The sequence below is a fragment of the Scyliorhinus torazame genome, chromosome 2, assembly GCF_047496885.1.
Source record: "Scyliorhinus torazame isolate Kashiwa2021f chromosome 2, sScyTor2.1, whole genome shotgun sequence".
Classification (NCBI taxonomy): Eukaryota; Metazoa; Chordata; class Chondrichthyes; order Carcharhiniformes; family Scyliorhinidae; genus Scyliorhinus; species Scyliorhinus torazame.
The window spans coordinates 199,489,428-199,507,190 of record NC_092708.1 but is presented as its reverse complement, the minus strand read 5'-3'; the positions used below and the strand labels follow the sequence as shown (position 1 = coordinate 199,507,190).

Genomic DNA, 17,763 nt, shown 5'->3' with positions numbered 1-17,763 from the left:
GTTATTTTTCCTGGGTGCCTTTATCCCTTAACTATAATCACTGGTCCTCTCTCACATTGCCAATTGTGGAATGTTACTGTGTAGAAATCGGCTGCTGTGTTTACTCCATTGCAGCAGTGGTTACATTTCATAAAGTTTCTCCAGCTGGGAAGTACTTTGGGACATCCAGAGGCTCTGAAAGATTCGATACAAATGAAAATTATTCCTCTTTCCTTGGATTGGTGAGGAACCAGATGGAATACCCTGAATGATTAATTCTCTAAAGTGAGAGAAAATTCCAGAAATTAAAACTCAGGAACAATCCTTCACTGTGAGTTAAACCAAGAACTCCTTACCGATTAGTACCCCTCTGTAGTTCAGTGTAAAACTCTTTCTATCAGAATTAAAAATAGATTGAAAGTCCTATAATGAACACAGGTCTGTTATCCAGTATCCCCAGTACAGCTGTAAAGTGTTAGAATGAGGGTGGAATGTACAGAGTGTGCTTAAACTCTCCAAGGAAAGACTGCATTCCAAAGGCTGGATTTTACAAGCTCTCTACAAAGGTGAGGCTGAAGCTGGAGCGGGAGGGGGGGGGGGGGGGGAGGGTTCCGTTCCCCATGGCATTTTATCAGGGAGGGAGGGTTCCCCATGGCATTTTATCATCTGCATGCGGCCCCTCCACTGTGTCTGGAGACCAGCTGGTGAACCCTGGCAGCTTCCCCATGGCTTCAGTAGCGTGAGGAACTTCCTAATCAGACATTCTATAGATCGCAGGAGGGTCCTCCCTCCCCCACCCCAGAGGTAATGGCAGCCCACACGGACCCCATCCTTACCAACACCCCCTCAGGCCGGGGCCTACCTGACTGACCCTGACAGCCCCAGATCCCCCTCCTCTCTTGCAAGGACAATGTCCATCGCTGGGTCTCTCAACTGGTGCAGTCCCAGCAGTGACCACCACAATTGGTGACACTGCTGAGACTGAGAGCTGTGGGGCCACCTGATTGGACAGGAGCACATGGAGCCAGCTCTAGTCTTTTAAAGGGACTGGATGCCAAATGGGCCAAACGTTTGGCTGGGTGCCCACCAACAGCTGAAGCAAAATTGATCCTGGCTGTCAGGCCCATCATTGGCGCACTCGCCACCCTGACTTAATTCCAGCCTAATTCTTGGGGCACCTGTCAGTGACACTTGAGCAGACTCTATTGCATGAAGTGAGCTGAAAGGTTCATAAAGTGTGGATTCTGAGTGCTCCACCTCGCACACTGGCAACTGGGATGACAATGAACAGTCTGAGAAAATCGTAGAAGGACGCGGTCTCACCACATTAACCCCATGCTTTCTGAAAAACTCAGAGAAAGGGTATAAGGGTAGGAGCAGTGGGTAGTGGGTATCCCAGCATGTCAGGTGTTGCGAGTGAGAACTCCCTCTGTTTGATTTCTACTAAGAAGGTAGAATTTCAGAAGATAACACCAGGAAGTTCCAGGGACAGTCCTAGAGGTAAGGGTGAAGATTTGTACCTGCGTTTGAGCCTCATCATTTGATGCTTCTTATTGCAGCTTCCTTCTCCAGAGGCGACATCGCCGGACTCTGAACAGGACAAGCTGGAACAAAACAGAAAGGCAGAAGAATTGTATATCGAAAAGATCTCCCAAAGCATGCCAAGTATCGTAAGTGTGAAGCCAATTCGTAAACTGCGCGTCTGTAGTGATGGTGAAGAAATTTAGGTTTAACTTGCTGAATTTCTATAGGAATGATGAATATGAATATTCACACGAACAAAATCTCACTTGGAAAATTCGCAATGTCACACAGAGATATATCTGTTTCACACTATATTAACAAGAGGATCCATTTACTTGAAGTCTTTCTATGCCCCTGGTAACTACAGGGTTAACTTTGTGAAAAGTATCCTGAACACAACGGTTTGTCCAACGCCGGTAATAGTGGAGGATTTCATCTACCCCAAAATTAACTGGGATAGAATGAGTGTGAAAGGCACAAAGGGAGCAAAACTATGAAAATGCATTCAGGAAAACCTTCTTGTAGTCAGTATGTAACAAGCCCAACAAGAGAGGGTGTGATTCTGGATTTATTAGAAGGGAATGAAGTTGGACAAGTGAAAGGTTATCAGTTAGGGCGCTCTTTGGTGCAATTATCACAGTTAGATTTAGGATGATGTGGGCTGGCGTGGGACAGGGGTGAGCACAGTAAGAAGTCTTACAACACCAGGTTAAAGTCCAACAGGTTTGTTTTGAATCACTAGCTTTTGGAGCACTGCTTCTTCCTCAGGTGAATGAAGAGGTAGGTTCCAGAAACATTTATATAGACAAAGTCAAAGATGCAAGACGTTACTTTGAATGCAAGTCTTTGCAGGTAATTATGTCTTTACAGGTCCAAACGGAGCAACTGAAGAGAGGGATAATCACAGCTTAAAGAGTTGTGAATTGTGTCAAGCCAGGATAGTTGGTAGGATTTTGCAAGCCCAGTCCAGATGGTGGGGGGTAAATGTAATGCGGCATGAATCCAAGGTCCCGGTTGAGGCCATACTCATGTGTGCAGAACTTGGCTATGAGGTTCTGCTCGGCGATTCTGCGTTGTCGCGCTTCCTGAAGGCCGCCTTGGAGAACGCTTACCCGAAGATCAGAGGCTGAATGCCCTTGACTTTAGTGTAGTTTAGGGTAGTTATGGAGAAGCAGAAAGATAGACCAGGAATAGATGTTCTCAACTGGGGAAAAACTAATTAAATAAACTAAAGTTGACTGAAATCAGCTACTTGGAAGGGGAAACCAGTGTCATATCAGTGGGAGAGATTCAAGGACAAGGTAGTGAAGGTTCGGGACAAATATGTTCCCTGAAAGAAAGAAGTGTGGGACTGACAAATCCAGTGTCCCCTGGATGTCAGGGAACTTAGAGGAGAAACAAAAGGAAGAAGGTGAAGCTTATGACCGATCCTGACGCTCAATGCTGAAAATGCTCAATGCTGAAAATCTAGGGGAGAAGAAGTTTTAAAAAATTAGGAAAGCGAAGAGAGGGTGTGAGAAAATATTGACAAGTCAGATCAAGGAAAACCCAAAGATTTTTATGGATAAGGAGCACGAGGGTAACTGAAGAAAGAATGGGGTCCATGAGGAGCCAGGAGGGCAACCTGGGTGTGGAGATAGAAGACATTAATATGGTTCTGAATTTTGTGTCTGTTTGTACAAAAGAGAATGAGACAGACATTGTTTACCAGAGAGGAGAGTGAAGTATTAGATTTAAATAGCACAGCGAGAGAGAAATTTTAACATCGTTGAAAGTGGTAATTCCCCAGACCCAGACAAAATGTATCCTAAGCTGTTAAGGGAAACAAGAGAAGAATAGTAGAGGGACTGACCATCATTTTCCAACCTCTGACCACAGATGTGGTGCCAGAAAACTGGAGGATAGCTAACATAGTACCATTTAGGGGCTGGTTTAGCACAGTGGGCTAAACAGCTGGCTTGGAATGCAGAACAAGGCAGTAGCGTGGGTTCAATTCCCGTACCGGCCTCCCCAAACAGGCACCGGAATGTGGCGACAAGGGGCTTTTCACAGTAACTTCATTGATGCCTACTTGTGACAATAAGCGATTATTATTATTCTTTAAAAAGAGAGAAAGCAATGGAGCAAATAATTACAGGCTGATAGGCTTTAGAACAGAGTTAAACCTTAACTACGAATTACACCAAGAACTCCCCTTATCCATTATTATCTCTCGTTAGTTCTGTGTAAAATTATCTCTGACAGAATTAAAAATATATATTTTTAATTCATTCATTTAAAAAAAAATCCTTTTTATTTGAGGCTTTTCGACAAAAATATAAATTTACAGACCAACAGAAGAACATCGCATCAACCCAGTAAACAACCACAGCCCTCCAGCCCCCCTGACACCGAACCCCAGCCATGTCCCGTCTTCTCCATTTTACCCCCCTTACCATCCCATTTCCTGACCCCTCAATCTTCCTTGAAGAAATCAATAAACTGTTTTCACCTCCGGGTGAACCGTTCTACCGATCCCTGAAGAGCGAACTTAATCTTCTCCAACCTCAGGTATTCTGTCAGGTCGCCCACCCAAACCCCTGTTTCTGGTGGCTCCGAATCCCGTCAACACCGCAAAATCCCTGTCTGGGCTATCAGGGAGGCAAAGACCAATATATGGCCTCTTTCCCCTCTGCCACCCCCCACCCCCTCTTAAACCTCCCAATTCTTCCAACAGACCAAATATCGCCATCTCCGGAATCGGGAACACCCTCACACCCAGAACTTCGGACATAACATTCGAGAGTCCCTGTCAGAACCCCGTCAGTCCTGGACATGCCTAGAGCATGTGGACATGATTGGCGGGCCCCCCAGCACACCACCCGCACCCAAAATTCTTTACTCTTACTACGTGTGGTATTCCCATGTCCTTATTAAAGGTGGCATGGACAGAGTGGGGGGGGGATTCTGCGCAAATCGCCGTGGTGGGAAAAAACGGCGCAAACCCTGGCGGGAATCACTCCGACGTCGAGCTAGGACTGTGCCGGAGTGGTTTGCGCCGCGTCAACCGGCGGGAAGGGGCTTGGCGCCACGCCAACCAACGCCGAAGGGCCTCCGCCTGCCGGCGCGAGTTGGTGCATACGGGAGCGTCAGCGTCTGCTGGCGTCATCCCCGCGCATGCGCGGGGGGTTCATCACCGCGTCGGCCATCGCGGATCGGTACAAGGCTGATGTGGAGGAATAGAGTGTCCCCACGGCACAGGCCCGCCCGCGGATCGGTGGGCCCCGATCGTGGGCCAGGCACTGTGGGGGCATCCCCCAGGGACAGATCGCCCGCCCCCCCCTCCCCCCGAGGACCCCGGAGGCCGCCTACGGAGCTGGGTCCCGCTGGTAGGGACCAACCTTGATTTACGATGGCGGGACCCTCGTTAAATGGGCGGGACTTCGGCCCATCGCAGCCCAGAGAATTTGGGCGGCCCCGGGGCCTATTGCGCCGCGCTGGTCCCCGACATTCTCCGGTGGGGGGTCAGAGAATCCCGCCCAGTGTGTTTAAACTCTCCAAGGAAAAGTTCCAAATGTAAATTGAGGCATTCCCAGAGATACCAGCTATCAGAATCCATTGAGCGCAGTGGGCTGGAAGGTTTGCAAAGTGCTGAGTTTGACAGTTCTTCCTGGCAGTCAGTGTTGTCTCTCGTACACAGTCAGCTGTTCCTGGTCCATATCAGTGAGATAACAATGAACAATCTGAGGTAATTGTAGAAGGATGGAGTCTCACCAAGTGAACCTTGTGTTTGTTGGGATCACGAAAATACTTGGAGAAAAGATTACATCGGGTACAGATTTCCCATCTAAAAGTTGCCCTGGCAACCGTGGCTTAGCAAGTGAGAGTTACCCCTGTGTTGGGTTCCTGTCAGTAGGGTGACACTAATGTGGAGCTTTGGAGACATTTTGGATTTGGATTTTTGTTTATTGTCACGTGTACCGAGGTACAGTGAAAAGTATTTTTCTGCGAGCAGCTCAACAGATCATTAAGTACATGAAAAGAAATGGAAATGGAAATAAAAGAAAATACATAATAGGGCAAGACAAGGTACACAATGTAACTACATAAACACCGGAATCGGTGAAGCATACAGGGGTGTAGTGTTAATGAGATCAGTCCATAAGAGGGTCGATTGGGAGATGTATGTGCATACAGAATTATCTGAATGCGAGACTCAAGATTTGATTCTTCACATTGCAGTATGCTACAGCTTACTCATCTGAAATCAGTGCAGACTTGCTCTCGATCCTGAGGAATGAAGATGGAATGTTTCGTGGAAGCACTGAGGTCGAGGAACTGACTACCAGCTTTCTAACAAGTAGTTTGCCAGTTTCTGTAAGTCTGTATTTTACTGTTTATTTTTTGAAAGATCATTTATCGAAGGCATATCCAAAGCATGTAGAGAATACAAAAACAGGAACAACCCAGAACATTAAACAACAACAAACACCGCATAACATATTCACAATACATAGCACCCTATAACAATACAATACAACATGAGCCCCCTACAAATATTACGCCAACGCCCGCAACAAAAAAAGAAAGTAAACATTTTAATTTCTTAGTAAGTCAAAATAATGCCTAACAGTCAACAAAATTACTATTGCCCCTCCCCCGCCTCCACCTCCCCTTGATGGTCTAGTAGTTCTTGAAAACGTCGATGAATAGCTTCCACCTCATGGAGAACCCTTCATCTGAACCTCTAATGGCAAATTTGATTCTCTCCAAATGAAGGAACTCAGCAAGGTCCCGTACTCATAACCCAGTGCTTGGCAGTTCTGCAGCCCGCCAATTAAGCAAAATTCTCCTTAATGCCAGTAAGGAGGCGAATGCCACGACATCGTCCCCCTTTCCCACCATGGCACCAGGATCCTTAGACACACCCATGGAGAAGGCGTGACCACTACCCCCACCACCCGAGACAATACATCCGTAACACCCTTCCAAAACCCCGCTAGATTTGGACAGGACCAGAACATGTGAACATAGTTCGCCAGGGATCCGGCACATTGCGTACGTTGATCAGCCACTTCCGGGGAGAAATGGCTCAGCCTAGCCAGTGTCATATGTGCTCTTTGCACGACCTTAAGCTGTATAAGACTGAGCCTAGTACATGACGAGGATGATTCGTAATGCTTGCTTCCTGCCAAATCTAGCCCCGCTCCTCCCAAGTCCTCCTCCCATTTCTGCCACAGCATCGAGACTTCCTCCCTACTGGCCAACTCAGCATACACATTGGAGATCTTACTCCCCCCAATCTCATCATCCGAGAGGAGCCTGTCCTGTAGACCCAAGGGCGGTAACATTGGAAACAAACTCAACTCTTTACTCAAAAAAGCCCCTATCTGGAGATATCTAAACTCATTACCGCTGGGCATTTGATGGGCCTCCGTCAGCTCAATTAGGTCCGCAAACTTCCCACCCAAGAACAGGTCCTCAAAGCAGTGGATCCCCAAGTGGTCTCATTCCTTAAACCTGGCATCCACCTCACTGGAATGAATCTGTGATGGCCACTAATCGGAGCCTTCCTGTACATGCCCAATCTGTAATTGGCACTGGTTCCAAACCCTCAAAGTGGAAACCCCCATTGGGATTGTTGAATACCTAACCGGCAAAAATGGAAGGGAAGCCGAAACCAAAGTCCTGAAGGAAGTTCCCCGACATGAGGCCTCCTCCACTCTACACTATACCGACCCCTGGTCCAACAACCATCTTCGGACCATAATAATATCAGCAGCCCAGTAGTAACACTGAAAATTGGGAAGGACCAGGACACCTCCTCATCTACTCCTCTCCAGACAAACTCTTTTAATACAGGAGACCCTCCCCACCCACACAAAGCCCAAGACGAGTCTGTTAATCTTTCTGAAAAAGGATTTGGGAAGAAAGATTGTGAGGTTCTGAAAAACCAAAACGAACCTCGGTAGGATCACCATCTTAATAGTCTGTACTCTTCCAGACAAAGATAGAGGCAGACTTACCCACCCTTTGAACTCCGCTTTCATCCCCCTCTACTGAGCATGTCAGATTGAGTTGGCGAAGCTGGGCCCAATCCCGCGCCACCTGAATCCCCAAATAATGAAAGCTCTTTCTAACCAGACAAAACGGTAGCCCACTCAAACACCACTCCCACCCTCCAGAGCCAATCAAGAACATCTCACTCTTTGCTGCATTAAGTTTGTATCTGGAGACGGAGCTGAATTCATTAAGAGTTCTCAGGATCTTATCAATAGACTTCAAGGGGTTGGAGGTCATCCACATAAAAGGAAAGCCGATGTTCCACTCCCCCGATTGATACACTCCCACTCTCCCAATGCCTGAAGAGCCATTGCCAAAGGTTTGATCGCAAAGGAGAGAGTGGGCACCCCTACCTTGTCCCACACTGCCGTGTAAATTACCCGGAACTAACCCCATTAGTGGAGATGCTTGCCTTCGGGGCTGCACACAACAGTTTAACCCAGTCCACAAATCCCTGTCCGAACCCAAATCGCTCCAAAACGATGGCTGGTTTAGCCACCGATGGCTGGTTTAGCTACCAATGGTTGGTTTCGTTATCGATGGCTGCTTTAGCTCAGTGGGCTAGACAGCTGGGTTATGATGCAGAATACGACCAGCAGCACGGGTTCAATTCCCGTACCAGCTTATCCGAACAGGCACCGGAATGTGGCGACTGGGGGCTTTTTAGGCCAGCAGCACGGTTCAATTCCCCTACCAGCCCCCGAACAGGCGCCGGAATGTGGCGACTAGGGGCTTTTCACAGTAACTTCATTTGAAGCCTACTTGTGACAATAGCGATTTTCATTTCATTTCATTTTCATTTCAACGTCAAACTCCACTCGGTCGAATGCCTTCCTAGCATCCATTGACAGCACAGCCTCTGCATCATTTCCTCCAGCGGGCATCATGATTACGTCATGTAGCATCCGAATATTAGATGTCAACGCTCTGCCTTTTACAAAACCAGTTTGACCCCCTCCAACCACTTCCGCACACAACCCTCAATACCGGCGGCCAAGATCTTGGCCAGAAGCTTTGCATCAACATTCAGGAGCGAAATCGGACAGTAAGATCCGCATTGCTCAGGATCCTTATACTTTTTTTGGATAAGGGAGTTGGAAGCCTGCGACAGTGTAGGGGGGGACTGAGCCCCTCCCCAGCGCCTCATTGTACATCCGTACCATCAACGGACCCAGCAACATACCAAAACGTTTATAAAATCTGACTGGGAATCCGTCCGGACCTGGGGCCTTCCCTGACTGCATCAAATTCACACATCCCAGCAGCTCCCGCAGACCTACCGGAACCCCCAATCCTTGCCCCCTAGTCTGACCAGCCGTCGGAAACTCCAACCCATCTAGGAATCTACCTCTAAGTTTGTCTTCTGTGGTGGTTTCGATTGGTATTGCCTTCGATAGAAGGATGCAAAGATTTTATTAATCTCCGCAGGGTCTGTAACCACCACTCCCCTCTCGCCTCTAAGTCTACCTATAACGCTAGCAGTTGCTTCCTCAGTTGATGGCCGAGCATCCTACTAGACTTCTCCCCATGTTCGTACAAGAACCCCCTGGCTCTACGCAGCTGTCTCACCGCCTCCTCTGAGGTGCCCAAATTAAACTCCATCTGGAGCCTCTGACGCTCCTTCAACAGTACCTCATCTTGTGATACCAGGGATCTGTGGTCAACTGCTAAGATCGCCTCCACCAATCTCGATTGTTCTTCTCGCTCCACCCTTAGCCTATGTGCCCGGATCAAATAAGTTCTCCCCTAACCACTGCCTTCAGTTCCTCCCATAACACACCAGCGGAGACCTCACCAGTGTCGTTCTGATCTATATAATTACGAATGACAGCTTCCAATCTCTCACATAATACTTTATTCGTAAAGAGACCAACATCTAATCTCCACTGGGGTCCAGAGGTGGACAGTTTCTCCGCCCGCAGGTCTACCCAGTGAGGGGCGTGATCAGACACCATGATCACCAAGTATTCTGAATCCGCAACTCTACGAATCAGTGATTTGTCCAAAGCAAAAAGGTCTATTCGGGAATAACATTTGTGAACATGTGAAAAAAAGGAAAAGTCCCTCGTCTTAGGCCTCCCAAAGCGCCACGGATCTATGAGCTGCATGAATTTCGACAGCTCCCCAGCCATCGCTGATATCCTCCCAGACCATAGGCTTGATCGGTCTAGCTCCGGATCCAAGACTGTATTAAAATTTCCCAGAATGAGTCTGTGAATCTAGGTCCGGGTCAGGGACAGAACCCGCCTCATAAAATCCACATCGGCCCAATTTCTGGTAAATGTTTTGCACAGTACCATTGGGGAGCCCTCCAAATGCCCGCTTACCAACACACATCTACCACTCAGATCCACAATGAACCTCTTTATTGAAAAATACACCCTTCTACTTATCACTACAGTCACCCTCCTCGCCTTCATATCCAGACCAGAGTGATACACCTGGCCAACCCATCCTCTTCTGAGTTTTGTCTGGTCTGCCACCTTTAAATGAGTCTCCTGGAGAAAAATCAAGTCCGCCCCCAGGCTCTTCAGATGAGCAAATATGCACAACCTTTTAACAGGACCATTCAGCCCTCGAACATGCCAAGTTACCAATTGAGTGAACGGGCAGCTGCCCCTCCCCCCCTCGACAATCAGCCTTTTCTTTGTTTGAGGCAACCCCCCCCCAGGCCCTCAAACCGCACCTAATGAAGCCACCGCCTGACCTCCACTCCCATCGACTCCCAGATCGCAGCACCGTAATAAAACTCAGATCATCAGCTATCCCATACTCCCCTCCCAAATCCCACCCTCAATTTAAACCAAGAGAAAGAAATATACGAGACCTTACCCTCCTCACACCATTTTGTCCCCCACATATGTTCCGTTTACTGGTTTTCACACCAGCATGGTGGCCCCCAGGCGAAACCCACAACTACCCTGAACCCGTCAAAACACCCATACCCGATCCCAGACAAATAAAAAAGGAAAGTACCCGAGTAAGCAGATACCCCCCTCACTCCCCCATCCCCCCAGCTCGTGAGCACCCATCCCGGCTCAAAGAACAAAGTTGAAAACTGATAGGAGAGCGATGGACAGAGGAACTTAGAAATAATATTAGAATACACAGCAAGAAAACTAATAATAAGTTCCCAACAACTCAGAACAGGAACATTTTAACAGTTTAACATATTTACAAGTTCCCAATTCCTTGGTCTAGAAGAAACTTGTCCGCCTCCTCTGGGGTGTCCAAGAAGTATTCCCTTTAACGGAAGGTGATCCCCACAGCATACCAAATCTCACACCTTCCTTGTAGAGAACTCCCCTGACTTTATTAAAACCAGCATGGTGTTTAGCCAGTTCTGCATCCCAATCAAGGTATATCCTGGACGCTCGCCTGCCTTGCCCACCTCAGGATTTTTTCCTTGTCCAGGAATCTATGCAGACGTACCGCCATCGCCCTTGGTTGTTTACCTGTCTTCGATTTCCCTCTCAGCGCTTGGTTATACGATCCACCTCTGAGGGATGATTAAAAGCTTCCTCCTCTACCAGCTTCCGCAGCACCTGTGCCACATACTCCGACGGATGAAAACCATCCAGCTCCTCCGGGAAACCAACTATCCGGACATTCAGCCGCCAGTCTCGATTCTCCACCTCACCCACTCTATCCCGTACCTTTTTAAAACTGCTGGCAATCAGAGAAACCTCTGCTTCCATCACGACCAAATGGTTCTCGTGTTCAACGACAGACTCCTCAATTTTTGGGAGCGAAGGGCCCTGGGACTCCAACCACTGCACAACCTTCTCCCCTGCTACTTTTATCGGGTCAGTGGCCTATTGTGTTCTATATTGTGCTTCACCTGGATGGCTTGGATGCGCAGTTTTGAATAAAGAACAGAAAGCTTTGTTAACGAACAAAACTACAAATTTATTTCACTATTAACTAAGATTCGTTCACATTCCTAAAGTAGAAGGTTTCGATATTAAACTATGCTACCTTTAACTGCAGAACTCTCAAGTACACAACTGCTCTCTCTCATGCCTCACCATCTTCTGTCTGTCTGTTCTTCTTCATCATCATTTTCTGCCCCACAAGGCTTAGCCCCATCCCTTATATACTTATGGGACTGTCTCCCTCTAGTGGCTGTCTGTATACATTTCATTAACCCTTGAATTGCCTTAATTTATGATAATACCACATCCCCCTTTCGAATGTCCAACTTCTGAAGCGCATGGTTTTTTTCAGGTGCCAATCGCTACTGATCTAACCAACTCACTCCTGTTGGTGAGATCTGGATTCTGCTGTGGCGTGGCGAAAATTCAATAATCACCAATTAAGACCAATCTCCATTCCATTAACGGAAAGATCCCCATCGAATGGCATCCTGTGATCTAACCGCCTCCTAATGAGTGGTCACACCGGCACAGTTCAGTGCACCTATTTAGAAATGTGAAGCTAGAGCAATGGCTGTTGTGCGTATCTGAGGAGGTGAGGTAGCCATCTTTGAAATAGGACAGTCAGCCCGGGCGGGGGCATTGATGGGGAGGCAAGAGGGGGCTCAGTGCCAATGGATCCGTCATGCCAACCCGCCCCAGATTGTGTATACCCATAAAGGGGGTAGCCGCAGCTGCTGCCTGTCTGTCCCATCGAACTCCCCCATGACAGAGCCCCGTCCATGGTAATATGATTAGGGTTACTTTAACCACTGCTGACCAGTGCGGCCGTCCAGCCGAAGGCTATTGTTCATGGTGAATTGGCAATTCTAGTAATATGAGCACTTCACAGCTCCCAAGTGGAGCCCCATGGGTACACGTGTCATGAAGCAGGCTGTTGGTACTGCCTACCATCCCAATCAGACTGTATGGCCTGGACATTTGTCCTGAACTCCAGAGACAACAACACCACAAAGGCAGCAACCAGCATTAGGAACCCAAAAGCTGGGCCTCAGCACTGGGGACATCCCCACGAACAGAGGGTTGTGTATGAGACCGGGGAGGGAACCAGCGACCGGTCCAGGTCAGGTTTCCAGCGGGAGTCTGGGGTACAGGGTCTGGGGTCCGGTACCCAGGGGCCACTGTTGCGGCTGGGGTTGCGTGTGCAGGGCGTGTTGGATGGCACTCTGAGGGATGGCAGGGGAAGTGAGGGTGGGGGACAGCCATAATTGACTGTCAGTCTCACACCCTCTCCAATTCCTTATATATATTACAATTTGGTTGATATCTTGGACCACAAAGAAACTGCCCTCACTGTGGTATTGGCAGGCCAGGCGGCCAGACGCTGGAGAAGGCAGCGGCACCAATGTCAACAAAACTCGAGGCGATGGTCCATGTGCAGGGCCCTGCCCCACACCCTGAGGACCTGGCCACCCATCAGGCCTGGGAGGGACCCACAGGGGGATAACCCAAAGTGTACAGGCGTCACTGGTCCTTCAAACAGATGATGGACAGTATGTGCCGTACAAGGCTCCTCCTCAACAAGGAAACAGTGTGGCCCCTACCCATGTCCTTGCAGACTTGGCACCACATGGAGGAGGAGAATACCCACTGCTGGTGGCCGTCAAGATCACTGCAACCCTGAACTTTTATGCCTCAGGTTCATTCCAGGGCTTGAGCGGGAACTTGTGCCGCATTTCGCAAATTATAGCCCACAAGTGCATCTGTGAATTCACAGATGCCCTGTTTGCCTGGAGAGTTGACGATATAGAGTTTGATCTGGACCAAGCCCATCAATATGTCCAGGTAGCAGGATTCTCCTCCATCGCCGGGATTCACCAGGTCCTGGTGGTAATTGATGGCATACACATCACTTCGCGGGCACTTGGCAGTCCAGGGGTTTCACTTCCTGAATGTCCAACTTGCGTGCATGCACGTGCGTGCACGCTTTCACAGGGAGTGTGCCCAACAGCTCTACCCTGGGGCAGTCAGAGATCTCCAGCACCTTCGAGGGACACCCCAGGGTGACCAGTTGGCTCTTAGGACCTGGATGATGATGACAGTACAGAGACTGGAGGCTGATGCAGAGACCTGATGTTATGAGGCCCATGTGGCCACCCAGGCTGTCATTGAGTGGTGCATCGTACTGCTCAAAATGCCGGTTCTGATGCCTCAACCGCTCTGGTAGTGCATGGCAGTACACACCCCAGAGGATCACCCACTTTGTGGTAGCCTGCTGTGCCCTCCTCAACCAGGCACAGCAGCAGAGCGACGTGCTGGAGGTGGAGGAAGAGTAACTTGCAGCCCAATCTGAAGAGGAACAGGACAAGGAGGGGCTGGAGGACCAGCCCAAGGAGGACCCATGGGTCCAGCTGGAGGGTGGAGGACAGGCAGAAGTGAGGGTCCTGCATGCCCATAGGTCCAGGGAGACATACTTGCCCACATCTCAAAGGATGTGGTTTAGACCATCATCTCTCCCCCTTGCCTCATCTCACCTACTCTCCCACCCTTCCACCAGTGACCCCCTGCACACCCAGTCCACATTACACTACCACCTGATGTGTTGGGTGCTCTGGATCCGTGGAACACATACAGGCCACCAACACTTAAAATAGTGCAACACTATTTTATTAAGTTAGAAACTGTTGAACATACTTTCACTGTGGGTTAACACGATGTTAGATTAAACTAAAGACCTATGCCTGTCCGAACCAGTCGATGCAATCAGCACATGGTGAGGATCCGTGCTGTAAGCTGTAAGCTCTGTCCTTGTAGGAGGCTGCATCCCGAATGAGTGGGAACTCTGATGCCCCCTGTCTTTATAGCACGTGTACTCTAACTGGTGATTGGCTGCGGTGTTGTGTGTGTTGATTGGTCTTGCTGTGTGTCCATCAGTGTGTGTATCTGCACCATGATATACTGGTGTATATTATGACATCCCCCCTTTTACAAAATAATGTATGTGTGTGGCAATAAATAATGTATGGTGAGAATGTTCCTAACTACGTGTGGGGTGCGAAGACATATTTACAGGACTACGTACATGAGAACTAAGCTATTTACATGGGAAGGTGCCTGGTGCAGAGAAGCAGTATGCAACAAAAATAACGAGATCAACACTATATACAAACCAGGGAAATGATCAAACAAAGCAACAAAACAATTCAGAGAGTCTATAAATCTGCAAAGTTCATAAATTAAGTCTCTGAGGTGGGCGGCGAATTCTGGTTGACCACCTCAAGGGTGGGTCGAGAGCCGCCGGTTCAGGAGCGGGCTGGACTGCGTCAGAGTCTGAGGGAGGCAGAGTGATAGGGAGCTCTGCATAGCCCATAGCAGGGTCTCATGTACTCCCTTCTCCGCTTTGCGTTGGATTGGGGGTACAGGGGACTGGATGTCACATGGGCAAAATTGAACCGCTTGGCAAAGTTGGACCATTCCTGGCTGGCGAAGCAGGGGCCATTGTCCGACATAACCGTGAGCGGGATGCCGTGTCGAGCAAATGTTTCTTTACATGCACGAATGGCAGCAGACGAGGTGAAGTCGTGCAACCGTATCACCTCCGGGTAATTCGAAAAGTAGTCCACGATCAGGACATAGTCTCTACCCAGCACGTGGAACAGGTCGATGCCCACCTTGGCCATGGTGACATGACCAACTCATGGGGCTGCAGGGTCTCACATGGTTGGGCCGGCTGGAACTGCTGACAGGTGGGGCAGTTGAGCACTGTGTTGGCTATGTCCTCAGGCCCGTCGGCGGCACTTTTCCACGCCAAGGTGGCCCTCGTGTAGTTATTCCAGGACAAGTTGCCACATGCTATGCGGGATGACAATGTGGTCCAGTTTTAGAAGAACCCCGTCTACTACCGCCAGATCATCTCTGATATTATGGAACTAAGGACATTGGCCCTTGAGCCACCCGTCCGTTAGGTGGCGCATGACACGCTGTAGCAAGGGGTCAGCCACCGTCTCGCGGCGAATTTGGACGAGGCATTCATCCGAGGCAGGTAGATTGGAGGCCGTGAATGCCACATGGGCGTCAACCTGGCAGACAAATCCCGCTGGGTCACATGGGGTGTTGACTGCCCTGGAGAGAGTGTCAGCAATGATGAGGTCTTTGCCTGGGGTGTATACCAGCTGGAAGTCATATCGCCGGAGCTTGAGAAGAATACGCTGGAGGCGAGGCGTCATGTCGTTCAAGTCTTTCTGTATTATATTGACCAGCGGGCGATGGTCGGTCTCGATGGTGAATTGAGGAAGTCCGTAGACATAATCGTGAAACTTAACCACACCGGTCAGAAGGCCCAGGCACTCCTTTTCTATCTGTGCGTAGCGCTGCTCCGTGGGGGTCATCGCACGTGACGCATATGCAACGGGGGCCCATGATGAGGCCTCATCACGTTGAAGGAGCACTGCCCCAATGCTGATTGACTGGCATCGGTCGAAACTTTGGTCTCCTTTGCTGGAACAAAGAAAGCTAAGACCGGGGCCATGGTCAGTTATGCTTTGAGTTCTCTCCATTCGCGCTCGAGGGCAGGGAGCCATTGGAAATCTGTCGTCTTCCTGACCAGGTTCCTGAGTGCCGTAGTATGAGAGGCGAGGTTAGGGATAAATTTCCCTAAAAAATTGACCATGCCCAGAAATCGGAGGACCGCCTTCTTGTCCTCTGGTGTTTTCATAGCTGTGATGGCAGCTACCTTGTCTGCATCCGGCTGCGCACCCAATTGGGAGATGTGGTCCCCGAGGAACTTGAGTTCCGTCTGACCAAAAGAGCATTTGGCCCTGTTGAGGCGGAGGCCATGCTCATGTATACGTCTGAATACACGCTGGAGGCGACTAACATGCTCCTGTACCCCGGTGGATCAAATGATTATGTCATCGACATAGACGCGAACACCTTCAATGCCTTCCATCATTTGTTCCATAATCCTATGGAACACTTCTGATGCAGATATGATCCCGAACGGCATCCTGTTGTAACAATATCTGCCAAAGGGGGTATTAAATGTGCAAAGTGTTCTGCTGGATTTGTCAAGCTGGATTTGCCAGAATCCTTTTGAAGCGTTGAGTTTGGTGAAGAGCTTGGCGCGAGCCATCTCGCATGTGAGCTCTTCGCGCTTGGGAATTGGATAATGCTCCCTCATGATATTGCGATTTAGATCCTTGGGATCAATGCAAATTCTCAATTCACCGGAAGGCTTTTTTACACATACCATGGAACTGACCCAGTAGGTCGGCTCCGTGACTTTGGAAATCACGCCTTGGTTCTGGAGGTCCTGCAGCTGCTGCTTGAGGCGGTCCTTAAGGGGTGCTGGGCCCCTGCGAGGTGCGTGCACCACAGGCGTGGCATTCAGTTTTAATAAAATCTTGTAGGTGTACGGGAGCGTGCCCATGCCCTCGAAGACGTCGTGGTACTGGTTGATAATGACGTCGAGCTGCGCCCTGAAGTCGGTGTCCTGAAAGGCAGACGTGTCATCAGGAGAAAGAGAGTGAACTCTCTGAACTAGGTTCAACAGCTTGCATGCCTGCGCGCCAAGCAGGGAGGCTTTCGAGGAGCCCACGATTTCAAAGGGAAGGATGGCTTTGCTTGACTTGTGCATCACTTCGAGCTGACACGAGCCGCTGGCAGCAATGGCATTGGCATTATAATATAATAGCTGGCAGGCTGATGGGAGGATGGCTGGTTTGACACGAAGGCTTTGGAGGTCAGACCGCGCAATGAGATTGGCGGAGGCACCAGTGTCCAGGCGGAATCATATTTGGGGGCCGGTTAACCGTAAGGGTGGCACACCACTCATCGTCTGGATCGATGCTGTATACCGACAGAGGCTGGATTCTTTGCGTCGGGGACACCCTGTTTTTTGAAACGATACCGATTCGAAAAGGTGCCTTCGGGTCCTCGGTGTCAATATCGGGTAGTAGGTCCGCATCGGACTCGGTGTCCATGGGTTGAATGGCCCGGACATCCCTGCGAGGCTGGCTGGAGCGATACGATTTGACAGGCTGAGCTGATCTGCATAAAGCAGCAGAGTGGCCAAGTTTGCCACATCTCAGGCATTGTCGGGATTTGTCAGGGCATTGCTGCTTTAAGTGGGCGGAGCCACAGCTGCCGCACGTTGTAGCGTCAGTACGTTCGCTGCGCCACCGCGCATGCGCGGTGCGGCCGTACGTGGTGCGTGCCTGCGCAGTACGTTCGTCGACGTCGCCGTCCCCTCGATCGATGCGCACAAGCGCGCATAATGGCCGCCCTCATCCAGGCTGAGGCCCTGGAGTTGCTCGATTGCTTGGACCTGTTCTGCCTCGTGTGG

The 17,763-nt window shown here is 49.6% G+C and overlaps 1 protein-coding gene across 8 annotated transcripts in view; it reads left to right on the top strand.

Annotated features, from left to right (window-relative positions):
• Positions 1-17,763, top strand: part of LOC140395077 (uncharacterized) — a 659,825-nt gene that overhangs the window by 121,798 nt on the left and 520,264 nt on the right. For all 8 annotated transcript variants that reach the window (XM_072482474.1, XM_072482512.1, XM_072482492.1 and 5 more), the window contains 2 exons: positions 1,539-1,649; positions 5,725-5,859. In XM_072482474.1, the coding sequence (XP_072338575.1) occupies positions 1,539-1,649; positions 5,725-5,859 (246 nt within the window). The remainder of the gene's footprint in view (positions 1-1,538; positions 1,650-5,724; positions 5,860-17,763) is intronic.